The sequence below is a fragment of the Nomascus leucogenys genome, chromosome 2, assembly GCF_006542625.1.
Source record: "Nomascus leucogenys isolate Asia chromosome 2, Asia_NLE_v1, whole genome shotgun sequence".
NCBI lineage: Eukaryota > Metazoa > Chordata > Mammalia > Primates > Hylobatidae > Nomascus > Nomascus leucogenys.
In genome coordinates this window covers 51819647-51832285 of record NC_044382.1, presented here as the reverse complement: position 1 = coordinate 51832285, position 12639 = coordinate 51819647, and the positions used below count along the sequence as shown (strand labels likewise).

The 12639-nt window shown below is 58.5% G+C and overlaps 1 protein-coding gene across 5 annotated transcripts in view; it reads right to left on the bottom strand.

Moving 5' to 3' along the window:
• The window catches only part of SMPD3 (sphingomyelin phosphodiesterase 3), a 92505-nt gene that overhangs the window by 9396 nt on the left and 70470 nt on the right, over positions 1 to 12639 (bottom strand). For 3 of the 5 annotated variants that reach the window (XM_003262921.4, XM_030794953.1, XM_030794960.1), the window contains one exon: positions 4013 to 5541. In XM_003262921.4, coding sequence (XP_003262969.1) covers positions 4013 to 5335 — 1323 coding nt within the window. In that variant the 5' untranslated portion in view covers positions 5336 to 5541. Of the gene's footprint in view, positions 1 to 4012; positions 6527 to 12639 lie in introns of those variants that run through there. The other 2 variants (XM_030794967.1, XM_030794945.1) reach the window with 1 other exon arrangement.

The window sequence follows — 12639 nt, the reverse complement described above, 5'->3', positions numbered from 1 at the left end:
CCTGGCCAACGTGGTGAAACCCCATTTTGACTAAGAATACAAAAATCAGCCGGGTGTGCCGGGCACAGTGGCTCACACCTGCAATCCCAGCACTTTGGGAGGTTGAGGCAGGCAGATCATGAGGTCAGGAGTTCGAGACCAGCCTGACCAACATGGTGAAACGCTGTGTCTACTAAAAATACAAAAATTAGCCAGGCGTGGTGGTGCATGCCTGTAATCCCAGCTATTCAGGAGGCTGAGGCAGGAGAATCCCTTGGACCTGGGAGGCAGAGGTTGCAGTGAGCCAAGATCGGCCCATTGCACCACTCTGGCCTGGGCGACAGAACGAGACTCTGTATCAAAATAAATAAATAAATAAAAGACCACACGGGGGCGCCGTCTTCAGGCAACAACTGCTCCTCCTCCATGAGGATCATCTCAGGCCCGGTGGGTTCACGCTGGGGTGGGGCGGCCGCGCATGGACGTTACTTTTCTGGGTCCTTACAATGGCTCAGGCACATGGTAAAGTGATGCTGCTTTTACCGTTGAACACACTGAGGCCAGAAGTTGAGTCGTGGGCCAGGGTCACAGGCTCACATGGTCTAGGCAGCTTCCAGTCGGATCTGTTTGTTGTGCGCTGCTCTGCGCTGCTTTCTGAGGGGCTGGTGTCTTTGTGGTTTCTCGCCAGCCGCCCGTTTGCTGGTCTTAAGGCATCAGCCTCTCACTCACACAGCACTTGGTGTCACCTGCCCTGTGCTGTGTCCCAGGCAGGGTTGGACACTCGCAGGGAGGCCTCAGACTGGGCCCTGCACGACGAGAACCCGCCGGCCGGAGGAGTGGCGAGGCCCTATTCCCTTCCGCCCCGCTTCTCCTTCCTCATCGGCTGTGTGATCTCGCCAAGATCCACTTGATTATTTGCTGGGCCTTATTGATTCCTGGCTCGTGGCCTTGGGAGCCGCAGAGCCTTGTGTTTCTCTTGCAAAAACAAACAATCACAGGAGAGGCTGTGCCTTTGAGTCCTGGCGGGCAAAGACTGTCAACAGAAGAGGCGTCCAGAATAAGGCTCTATTGTAGGTGAGGAAAAAGGGATTCCAGTCCCTTCCTTCACAGAGCCACATTTCCCTGAAGGCTCTGAAGTCCCACACTGGAAACCATGAGGGCCTTCCGGGGAGGAGGGGACCGCTGGCTTCTGCAGCGAGTCCCTCCAGCGTCCCGGCCCCTCTCCGGCTGGGCCTGTCCCCGAGGCGGCCCCAGGTACTTCACTTCTCCGTGCTCGGGTCCGTGTGTGCCGAGCACACCACAGCTCTGCTGTCCTGGTGCTCTGTCTGATGGACAGACAAGACCCTGGGCACGAGGGCAGAGGAGCCCATGAAGGGAAGAGAGGATTGTGCAGCTGGCCGCTGAGGGAGCTCCATGAGGTGGTGTGGCCACACCCAGTGTGGGACCAAGACAAGCAGGGGCCAGGAGTACAGGCGCCCCTCGTCGGGGTTGTGGCTGAGGCAGAGCTGGAGCTAAGGGTGGCGAGGGCCGGAGGGGGGGCGGGGGGAGGTGGTACAAGGTGAAGGTCAGACTTTTCCTGAGGCAGTGGAGGGTGTAAGAGGAGTCACACCTGGCCTCAGACGAGGGGGAGGGTGACCGAAACCACAGCAGGGCTGATGCAGAGGAGGGGGCCTGGGCCAAGGGAGCTGGACATGTGGGGTGCACCCAGGGCCATCTAGAAAGTGAGCTAGGGGCCTGGGATGGATGGGTCGGGCACAAGACAGAGCAGCCAAGGTGGTCCTTCTGGCTTCAGGATGGCAGAACACGGAAGAGGAGCAGCCCAGGGCAGAGGCTGAGTCTGGTTTGCGAGTGAATGGGGATGCGTCCTGGAGGCAGCCAGATGCAGGGCTAGGGGAAGAGGTCTGGGCCAGGACAAAGCAGAGGGCCCTCAGAAAGGACAGAAATGGAAGCTGCAGAGTCTCACTCCCAGGCAGGTGTCATGGTGGTCACTGGGAAACCCCACCGAGGGGCAGCCAACCACAGCTCCAGCTCACTGCAGCCGCGTGGGGTGCGGAATGTGGCAGGCCTGGGGCTGCTGAGAGAACCTGCAAACTGGGTTTTCTGTGAAATATATTGATTTTAACATATTGGTCAAGGCTGGGTGTGGTAGCTCACGCCTGTAATTCCAGCACTTTGGGAGGCCGAGGTGGGCAGATCACCTGAGGTCGGGAGATTGAGATCAGCCTGACCAACATGGTGAAACTCTGTCTCTACTAAAAATAAAAAATTAGCCAGGCGTGGTGGTGCATGCCTGTAATCCTAGCTACTTGGGAGGCCGAGGCAGGAGAATCGCTTGAACCCGGGAGGTGGAGGTTGTAGTGAGCTGAGATCGTGCCATCGCACTCCAGCCTGGGCAACAAGAATGAAACTCCGTCTCAAAAAAAAAAAAAAAAAAAAAAAAAAAAATTGGTCAATACAAAACATTTTTGAACGTCATAGATCAGGTTACAGTTTGAGACCCAGGGGGTAGAGGAAGATGAAAAGAACTTTCAGGACAGAACACTGTTGACCTCGGTGGGAACAGTGAGGGTGCCCCATGGAGGAGGGAGGTGGGGATAGGATGTGTCAATTGATCTGTGCAGAAGTGGGCTGGGGTAGGGGGCGGGGGAGGCCCCGACCTCTGAGCCACCTGTAGTAGGGTGGGAGGAGTGAGGGGTGGGAGTAAGGGGCACATCCTCCCACCCTGGGCCTGACAACACATCCCCTTCCTCCCCAGAAAGTCACTCTAGCTGCCGAGACAAAAATATATCCAGGGAACAGAACACCAACGAACCATATGCCAAAATGGGAAGGTTGGATCTATCTGTCAGGAGTTGCTTCAATTTCAGCATCCCTTGCTGTGAATGAAGAGCAGAGGACCCAAACTCTAGGCCTGGCAGAGCCACACAAGAGCCATCAAGGAACCAGAAGTGGGGGCCAGGGCCCTTGCTGCCTGCCCTGGCTCCCGTAGGGCTTGAAGAAAAGCACCACCACCCCTGGCAGGCGCCAGGTTGCGCACCAGTGTTTCCCTGGGCAGGCGGAGCGTGGTTGCTTCTGAAGGCGAACTGGGAAGTGAGGAAACCCGCCCTAGGCAGGCCTCCGAGCTGCAGCCCTCCCTACAGAGCCACTACTTTTTCATGTCTCACCCTAAAGGGACAGAACCCACATCTGAAACAGCTGCTGCCTCTCGGGGCAGAAAGCCCTGTGCTGCATCCACTGGCCAAATGACTCTTCAGAAAACTCTGGAAGCACCATGAGCGGCTTTTGGATAGAGAACAAAAGTCGGCACTCTGAGCATCTCAGGCGCAGCAGAAGATAATGTATAATGGCCAAATTACCACAGCCTAAAAACTCCTCCAATCGAATCCAAATTAGCAGAAATAATTATGATTCACTTTAATTAGTGACTATGGAAGCGAAACCACGGCTGGTGGGCAGACAGCCTGGCAGGGCAGCTGCACGACAGCCAGGAGGGAGGGGTGTCCAGCTAGTGGCCTCAGTGAGCCAGGCGGTATCACGGCCTGGAGACCTGAGGGTCCCGTCTGCCTGCCTCATGCGCTTGGTCTGGGCTGGTCTCTCTGCCTCGTATGAACCGACAGGGGCCCTGCCTCCTGTTCTTCCTTGCTTTATCACTGCCACCATCTCCATGGCCACCACTGCCACTCTTGCGCCGGCTTGGAACCCTTCCCAGGCCTTACTGCTCTGTTCCACTCCCACCCTCTCCCCACTTTACAGTTGTGGAAATGGTGGCTCAGAGATCTGAGGAATGGGCCCGGGATCACCCAGATGGGTCTGTCTGAGCCCAGAGCCTCAGTGCTCATCCCTGCATTGGTGTTGACCCTGTCCCCGAGCCAGGGCCCTGCTGTTTGGCTCCAGGAAAGACGGCGTCTGCCTCCCACTCCAACCTCCCACTCCAGCCCCCATGACGAGGAGGACGCCCCGCTATAGCCCCCCTGCCTGCGTGGCTCTAGGACCGGCTGGCACGTGGTCCTCAGGCTGGGCCGAGGTCTCCTACCTTGAGAAACAGAGCTCCCTTAGAGGCCAGGGCATCGTCGTTACACTTGTTGGGGTAACAGTGATAGGCCACGTCCATGATGGGGTAGCGGCTGGCAAAGAGGAGGCCGCTGTTGAGACACTTGAAGCTGCAGCAGCCCTGGCAGCCATAGACCCCGACGTCGTACAGGATGTACTCGAAGTAGCCGTGCAGCTGCTCTTTCAATTTGGTGGCTGCTCGCTTGTCAAACACCTCCTGCAGGCACAGGAAGTCCAGGTTGGCGGGGAAGAAGGCGGAGACCTCATGGTCGAAGGCCTCGTCGGGGTGCCGCCTCCTGCGCGCAGCCGCCTTCTTCACCACCGAGGCCTTGTACAGGAGCTTGCTGTTGGCACCTGGCTCCCCGCTGGCACTGGTGTCTGGCCCAGCTCGCCCCTTCACCAGGGACTCCCTGGAGGCCGAGGGGCTGCCCAGGCTCCCTGAATCCCCGTCCCGCTGGTTGTGGTTGGGCGTCTGGCCCCTCGGGCCCCCGCCAGCTCCGTTCCTGGCCTGGCCCCCAGGCGCAGGGTCGTCAGCTTCAGGTGGCCGGCCACCCTCCTCGCCACCGATGCGCACGATGCAGGCGTCCTCTGGGCTGCTGCTGTCGACAGGGTCCCCAGAGGCTGGGCCGTTGGCAGCCTCGTCACCAGGGTGCCGCCCGCTGTCACCCTTGTACTCCACAGAGGCTGTCCTCTTAATGCTCCCAGGGACGGCCCGGGCCACCCCATCGCCACCCTGTGGTGACACCAGGCTGCTGAAGCTAGCGGCGCTGATGGAGGTATTGGTGGGGGAGTCGATGTAAATTTTGATCTGGGGCCGGGCGGCCCCATTGCGGATTCTCTGCCCGATCTCCTTGGCCCGCGCTTGGGTGTTAAAAAGGTTGTTGATCCTGGCGAGCGAGTCGGGCAGGAGGCAGACGTTGGCAGTGGCGAAGCAGAAGCTTTTGCCAGGCCCCGTGCCCTTCCATTCACTGAGCAGGGCTGCCCCACCGGCCAGGCCCTTGTCTTCCAGCCGTGAATAGATGTAGGGCCGGCGGGCCGACTGCAGTGGGGACCAGAAGAGAAAGCCGAGAAATGCAAAGGGCAGCGAGGCCACCAGGAGGGCCAGGTAGATGGGCGTGAATAGGGCGGTGCAGAGCAGCTGCAGGCAGCACGGGTCGTCCGCCCGCTGGCGCTTCTCGTAGGTGGTGGGTATGAAGGAGGCAGCGAGCCGGTCCACCAGCCAGTAGCATGGGAAGATAAGAGCCCAGGACACACAGTGCAGGGCGGACAGACAGCTGTTAGGAAAGGGGGTCGTGTACAAAACCATCGCAGCTCACTGGGCGCCGCAGCCGGCCCTACTACATGGTGTCCGTGGCAGCCGCGGGCACTTTCCTGGGCGAGGGTGGGCGAGTTGGGGACAGCTGGAGGAGGGGTCACCTCCTGGCGAGATGCAACTCCGGCTGGTCAATGGCGAGTGTTGGCCAGCCGGTCATGGTTCACCTCGGTGGGCCATGCGGAGGCCTACTGCAGACCCTGCAGAGACAAAAGTAGGGGGACTGTTTTTAGTGATCTTCAGGGGAGCGGGTCAGATATGGGGCCGTCACCCCAGCTCATCCCACTCCTGCTTCCCCTGGTGTGAGTGGGACGGTTCTGAGAACCAGGCTGGAGCCGGCAGGCTCAGCAGGTGACTGGGAGGCAGCCCCCGCACACCCCTTCCTCCGTGTGTGCTGTTCTCTTGGAGCGAATAGCTTGGTGACATGACTGCCCCTAACTAACCTTCTTAACCTTGTAACCCAATTGCTTGAAAAATGGCCCTGGTTTTCAGAGAGGTACAGATTTGTGGGTGCAAAGGGAGCAGGCAGGGCATCCTAGAGGACTCCTGGGCCCACCCTTGCCGGGGGCCACCAGAAGCCCATCAGGAGCCAGGGCAGTTTTTAGAATGGGAGGGCAGGTGACCCTGGGTCAGAGGAGCCACAAACATGGCCACTTGTCATGGAGCGCCTGCCAGGTAAGGACAGAGCAGGAACAAATAGCAGAGCAAAGGGGCCAGAGACTCCTGGAGCAGAGGGCAGTGTGGCCAGCAGGGCCGCAGGGGAGGGCGGTCTCCCTCCATGCACAACTGGGCTGTCACTGTGGCCCCAGCCTGCAGGATCACACCAAGCCCGGTGCTTCCACTCCACTGACCGGGGGCGAAACCCTCCAGCAATGAGGATCCCAGCACAGCCTGGGTCTTATCAACTTCGAGAACCATCAGAGGTCCCCTGACAGTCCCTGTGACTTTCGGAGAAGCTCCCTGGGGCTGTGTGGGTCTGGCCCAAGCTTTAACTGCTGTTCCTCATGTCCTCAGAGATGCAGCCCAGTCGAGACCCACAGCCACCTGAATAAGCCCACCCTGGGTCCCCTGTGGGAGCCACAAGTGGGTCTCAGAGCAGACTCAGAGCTCCGCCTAGGCAAGGCTGCCAGGTGCATCTATTGTGCTGAATGTAAAATCAATAAAGACAAGTGTCTGGAGTATTTGCCCAGCCTCCAGGGACCCACGTGTGATCACTCCGTGGGGGAGCCTGTAGAAGTATAACCCAGACTTTTCATGACTGGAGCAGTTGGGCCACTCTTTTCCCACCCACTGTCTTGCTGACTCAGCCCAGCTCCTGCCCTGGCACTTTGGGGGGTCTGAGCCCACGGTGCCATCCATCCTGGCCCCACACCCTCTCCTCCTCCTGAATCCCTGGTCACCCAAGCCAGGGACCTAGGTGTCACTGGACTCTGCCCTCCCTCAGTCCCCATCAGTCCCTGCCACTCCTGCTGGACCCCCTGTGCTGGCCTGATACTGCATCACGGTTCCCCAACTTTATCAGCCTCCACAAGGGCTGCAGGGATGCTCTCTATGTAGTCTGCTGTGTCACAGCTGCCTCACACCTACTGGAACTCCCTCGGCCCTTAGTGGGGAGCTCAGCCCCTCCATCAGGCCTGCGGGTCTCTGCAGCCCCCTCCCCTGGACGCCCGCCTCTCACTTGTGTCCTGTCCCTGCCTGCCATTCCCCATCCCTTTGCCCCTCGCCTCACTCACCCCTTCTAAGACTCAACTTAGAAATTCCCTGCTTAGAAGACCTTTGGACCCCTTGCCCCGGTGGCTTAGGTGTCTCCACTGGTGGCTCTTGTCCCCACGTGTGGCCCGGTCTCTGCAGTTCTGTATCACAAATGCTCTGGGATGTGGCCACCTGCCCAGCAGACCGCAAGCTTCAGGAAAGAATAGGCTGCACAGGGGCGCCCTAGAGTCCCAGGCTTGCACCAGCAGGTATGCAGGAGATGGGGATGAGGGGAGGTTCACCTGGATGCCTCCAGCCAGAGAGGGGGCAGCTGTTTTCCCGCCAGCCCGAGGTGTGGGGAGGGGGTTTCTGTGGGGCATGTCAGCAGCCCCAGGGCAAGCCTGCAGCCATCTCCAGCGCTTAGTGTCTAAAGGTGAACTTGAGCTGGAGCTGTGTCTGGTTCTGATAAGCAGCTTCACAAGGCTGTCACTCTCCTCAGGGGAAATGCCTTTGAAGCCAACACTGGAAGGGTGCAGTTCGGAGCAGCATGTGTATCTGTGCAGACCACAGCCGGGCAACCCGGAGCCTTGGGAAACCAGCTCTGCCCTGGGCTTCAGTGAAATCTGGGACATGGGCATCTCACTCTGCGGCCAGTGCTCATGGCTCAGTGCTCAGCGGGACTGGTGGGTGTCCAGGTCCACCCCCGCCTGCCATCTGGCTTGGGAGACTCCAGGACATACTCCCTCATTCTTTCTTTAAAATCCCAGCACTTGCTGCAAGATGAATCAAACCTGCAGAGGGAGCGACAGCCCACTCACTCTCCCTCCCAGGCTGGAGGGTTCCCCCCGCCGGCAAACCTGCAGCCCGCATTGTGTGGAGCCGGCTGCTTTCACACTGGCTGGACTGACATCCACAGGAGGGGACACAGAGCCACCCACAGGCACCTGTCTCTGTTGGACCAGCTGGGGCCGGAGGGAGAGCTTGCAGGTCCTGTCCCTGTGGGGACAATGGGGGGGATGGGGTCTCTCAAGGCTCTCCAGCCACCAGTAGTCCCTGCAGTTGGCACTAAGGCCTCAGGTTAAAGGTCCAGGCCAGATTCTTGGGGCCACCTGGATGTCGCCCCAATGTCATGAGGCAGGCCCATTCCCGAGTCTCCCTCATCTCTGTGGCCTGAGGTCACCAGCCCAGCCTGGCCAGCACCATCCTCACCTGAGCTCCTGCCTCACCCCGGCACTGTCCTGCTGCCCTCAGCCTCAGCCACAGCCCCAAGTCCACCACCAGTGTGCAGAGGGTCCTCCTAGACACAGCCGATTCTCTCTCTCCCCTTGGTGGTCTCACTGTCTTGGGGGACAAAGTCCAGTCTCCCAGTCTCTATCTAGGGGCCGTTTGTGCTTCTGCCCCCACCAGCTTTTCCCTCATCCACCCCCACCCTGGGGTCCACCAGCAGGAAGGGCTGTGCAGGCTGAGCCCTGGCATGAGGACACTTTTGCAGAAGGATTTGGGAGGAGAAGGTCTATCCTGTCTGCACCATGCCGCCCTCCTGGCAGAACTAGCTGCTATTCCAGTGTGACCACAGCTCCCTTATGGGTCAGAGGAGGGTGCAGACTCACTTCATCAAAGGGTTCCTAAGGGAATTCTGCAAAACTGCTCTCCCGTGTGGTGCATCCCTGACACTGGCCCATCAGGGCTGGGATCTGCTATTGGCTGAGATGGGGCTGTGGAGGGTGTAGAGGAGACAGACTCTCCCCTCAGCCGCCCTGGGCCCCCCTTTCTCCTGCTGTGACCCCAGAAACCCTGTGGGCCAGCTCCCCACGGCCCTGCCAGCAATGGTAGTGAGTGGCCAGTCCTGCTCTTTACACTTCTCCTGGGCTGGCCAGAGGAATGTCTTTGGTCCTTATTCAGGAATTGATGGGATTTGAGGTGACTGGCAGCTGGTGGGCAGGAGTGGCCCAAGAGCATTCCTCTAGGAAGTGGCAGAGCCAAGCATGCCAGCCCTTCCTGCTGCCCTTCCAGGCCCCTCCTAGTGACTCCAGGTCCCCTGTCCACAGCCCCTTGCCAGCCTCCCAGCTGCTGTCCCCTGCCCTGCTCCTGTGTGCGGCCCCTGCCTCTGCACAGAAGCCGCTGGTGCAGGAGACACAAAAGGGATTGCCACCCATGGAGAAACCATGGAGCTGGTTTCTAAGGCTCTGTGGTTAATTATCTTGTCTCAGGGAAATAAAAGGAGGGTAAATAAGCAACAACACATTAATTAGTCTGATCTACACTTTCCCATGAAAGAGGAGAACTAGAGTTAAACATTAGAGGCTAGTAACTTTTCAGAGAAACCCCCGAGTCCTCAGAGAGGTGGCCAAGGCAGGACGTGCTCCCCGGCCCGGGCCTGCTGCGTGGTGGTGCTCAGCCACACTGGTGCCTGTCCCCTTCCTGTTGCCTGCGCTCCTTTGGCCTAGTTGGGCCATTGAGTGGGCCCAGGCCAGGCTCTGTCTCCAGGTGGGGGACTCCATGCCCCCGCTCTCTGCTTCTATGTCCCTGGACTGGCAAGTTTGCCAAGTAGAGTCCACTGTGGGCCCCTCTGAGGGGACTGGCAGGACCCCCACAGGCCTTGATGGCTGAGTTTTCGAAGCTTAACCTCAGACTGCATTGTTCCCCCAGGGCTCCTTATTTTGAAGTCCACAGTCATCTGTGGGTTTGTCCCCTTTGAAATCCTGGTATGTGGCTTCTGAGGTTGCCCAGAATGACATCCGCCAACACCATGCTCTCCAGACCTGAGTTGGAGTCCCAATGTCTCCAGGTCATCATGGGTCCTGGCAGGCCCCATGGTCACTCCTGAGCCCTGGGGTCAGTGTGGGAGGCCACACGGTACCCCAAGGCCGGGCTACTGGGAGTCAGCCCCAACCTAGAAAAGGAGACTTTAGACCTGCCCCTGGCCCTCAGCTTCACTGGCCACTGCTTAGCTTGGTCTTGGGACTCAGGGTGACCTGAGTGCAACCCTGCACTAGTCAGGACTTCCTACCTCCCAGGATGATCATGAGGACAGAAAGGGACCAGTCTAGTGACCTGGCCAGGCCCTGCTTCCTTCCCTACCCGCTGTGCCCCTCCTGGTAGGACCTCCCAACCACTCCTCCCCTGAGGTCGGCCCCTGTGTGCCCTGTTTGCTCTCCCCAGCCTGTGGTCCTGGGCACGGTTCTGGGGGTCACTGGAGCCCACCCACAGAAGTCCCAGGACCCTGACTGTCCCAGAGCACCTTCAGCAGCCTCAGAGACATCAGCCACACTGCCTAGGCTGGAGCTGCTGGACTTCACTAGCTTGTTGCTGTTCCCTGCAGTGGGGACTGGACTGGGCCTGACTGTGACAAGGGGACTGGGCTACAGGGAGCAGAGAGCTCCATGGTTTGCAGGTTGACCCGAGTAGGAGGGGAACTTGCCCTGGGAGTTTGGGAGTCCAGACAACCCCAAGTCCAGATGTGAGAGGATGAGGGGAAGAAGTGAACAAGTCTTGGGCAGGACCCAGGAGGCCACAGCCCCAGCCACTCCTGGTGGGTGTGTGACATTGACAGCAGGCAGCCCCACACTGCGGCTGCTCCTGTGAGTGACTGATGATCTGCAGTCAATCTGCAGTCCTGAGACCCGTTGCTGACATGTGACCTGAGGCATCACGGCACGGACAGTGGGAGACTATGGCTGCTCAGGGGCCTGCACTGAGCCAGAGCCCCCCTCCATAGACACTGACCTGAGGGCTCAGAGGGCAGCTGATCTGCCACCACCAGCGGAGGGTGATCCCAGGAATAAGGCCTGGCCAGGCTGGTCCTGTCTGGACAAGCCATTGTGGCCAGGACCTCTGCTACTGGACTTCAAATACCACCAGCACCAAGACAGCCATCCCATTCCCCAGCTCCCTGGCAATAGACTTGCAGGTGTAATGGCACACAGGCTCTGCCTGCACGGTGGTGCAAAGGGTCCTAGGTGGATCCTGGCTTTGAATTTGAATTTCTCTGGTGGTGGGAAAGTGAACAAGCCAGACAGTTCTGCTGGTAAGGCAAGCCCTGGCCCCTGTGAGGAAGCCTACACCATTTTCTAGGGATCTCTGAGCTTGGGGGGCTTCTGGAAAATTGAGGAGGTTTGGGAGTTGCCCCACCTTGGTGCTAGGATGAGGCCTGTCTCCCCTCCACTGCCCTTTCCTCTGGCTCGTGTGCTTGCTGACACTGCTCTTCCCGGCAGCAGGGCTGGGAGTCCCAGAGCAGAGAGGCCTCCTCTGAGTCCCTGTTGTGTCCACAAGCTCATGTCTAAACAGGAGCTGCACCAAGCCCCTGGTTTCTGCAGGAAAAGCCACGTGGATTGCTCCAATCCAATTACCCAAGGCCAGGCCATTTCTGCCTGGATGCCTGCTGCAGAGGAGTTGGCATGGCAACATGAGCTCTGAGCTGCTGAAACTTAAGTCAGCTCGTGGCTGGGAGGACAGAAAGACAGAAGCGGATGCCTTTCTGAGTGATGCAGGTCAGACACATCCATGCTAATTCCCGAAAGCCACATCCCAGGCAGAATTGGGTCTGGGGTCCAGCAAGAATGTGTGTGCTGTGGCAGCGGCTCCCACAGACACAGGTGTGCCAGGTAAATGCCTGTTCATCCATCTAGATCCAAAGCACCTGCCTCCTTCTCCCTGAAGTCCTCCCTGACCTGCACACACCCCGTCTGTCACTCTAATCAGGCATGTGTCTGTTTGCACGTCCTGGATACAGCTCCAAGTCTCGGCACCACCACAAGCCTGAAGCCCACCCTGCTGCACTCCACAGGGAGGGCAGTGAGCCAGCCAGGCCACACAGCACCAGCCCTCCTGACCTGGAAGGTCACACAACCCAGCTAGACTACCCTAAGCTCTCCCTGGAACTCTTACTGTGCCCTTTAGGAAAGAGGCCTGCATTTTATCTGAGATGGAAGGTTAGAAACCTGAAGCTTCTGGAACCTTCTTTGAAAATGAATCCAATTCAGAGGAAAACAGACCTTAGGGCTGGAAGGAAAGAGACCAAGTCCTAGAGACATCATTGAGCTCTGAGCTCCCTGCACCCGAAGCCAGCACAACCCACAGACTTTCCAATTAATGATTCAGCAGTTCCCCTTTTCCTTGCTCTAGTCCCTTTGAGTTGGTTTCTGGCATTTGCCACCAAATGGATCCTGTCTCAGATACAGCTATGTGATCTTTCTAAAATGTGATTCTATCAGGTCCTCTCCTGTGCAAACCTCCTGTGGCTCCCCCTTGACGTCCCACTGGGCAAAGTGGAGGCTCCCCTGAGTCCTGGGAGGCCCTGCAGAACCTGGTGCCTCTGGCCTGTGCCTTATCAGCATCCCTTGGGAGACCACAGTGGAGCAGATGCTGGGAGCACAAACTCTGGTGTTGGACATGTGGGGCCAGGTCAACCTGCTGGTTATTGGACAGGCTGCTCAACTGACTGTGCCTTAGTTTCCTCACATGTTAAGCCTTGGTAATAACCGTCTCTCAGGGTAGTTGCAGATGGTGCACGTGCAGCACCGAGTGTGGTGCCTGCCTCATCTCTAGGATGCTTATTTTTATCATTTTGCTATCACTGTTAATTCCCTTGCTGCAAAGGCCTGAAG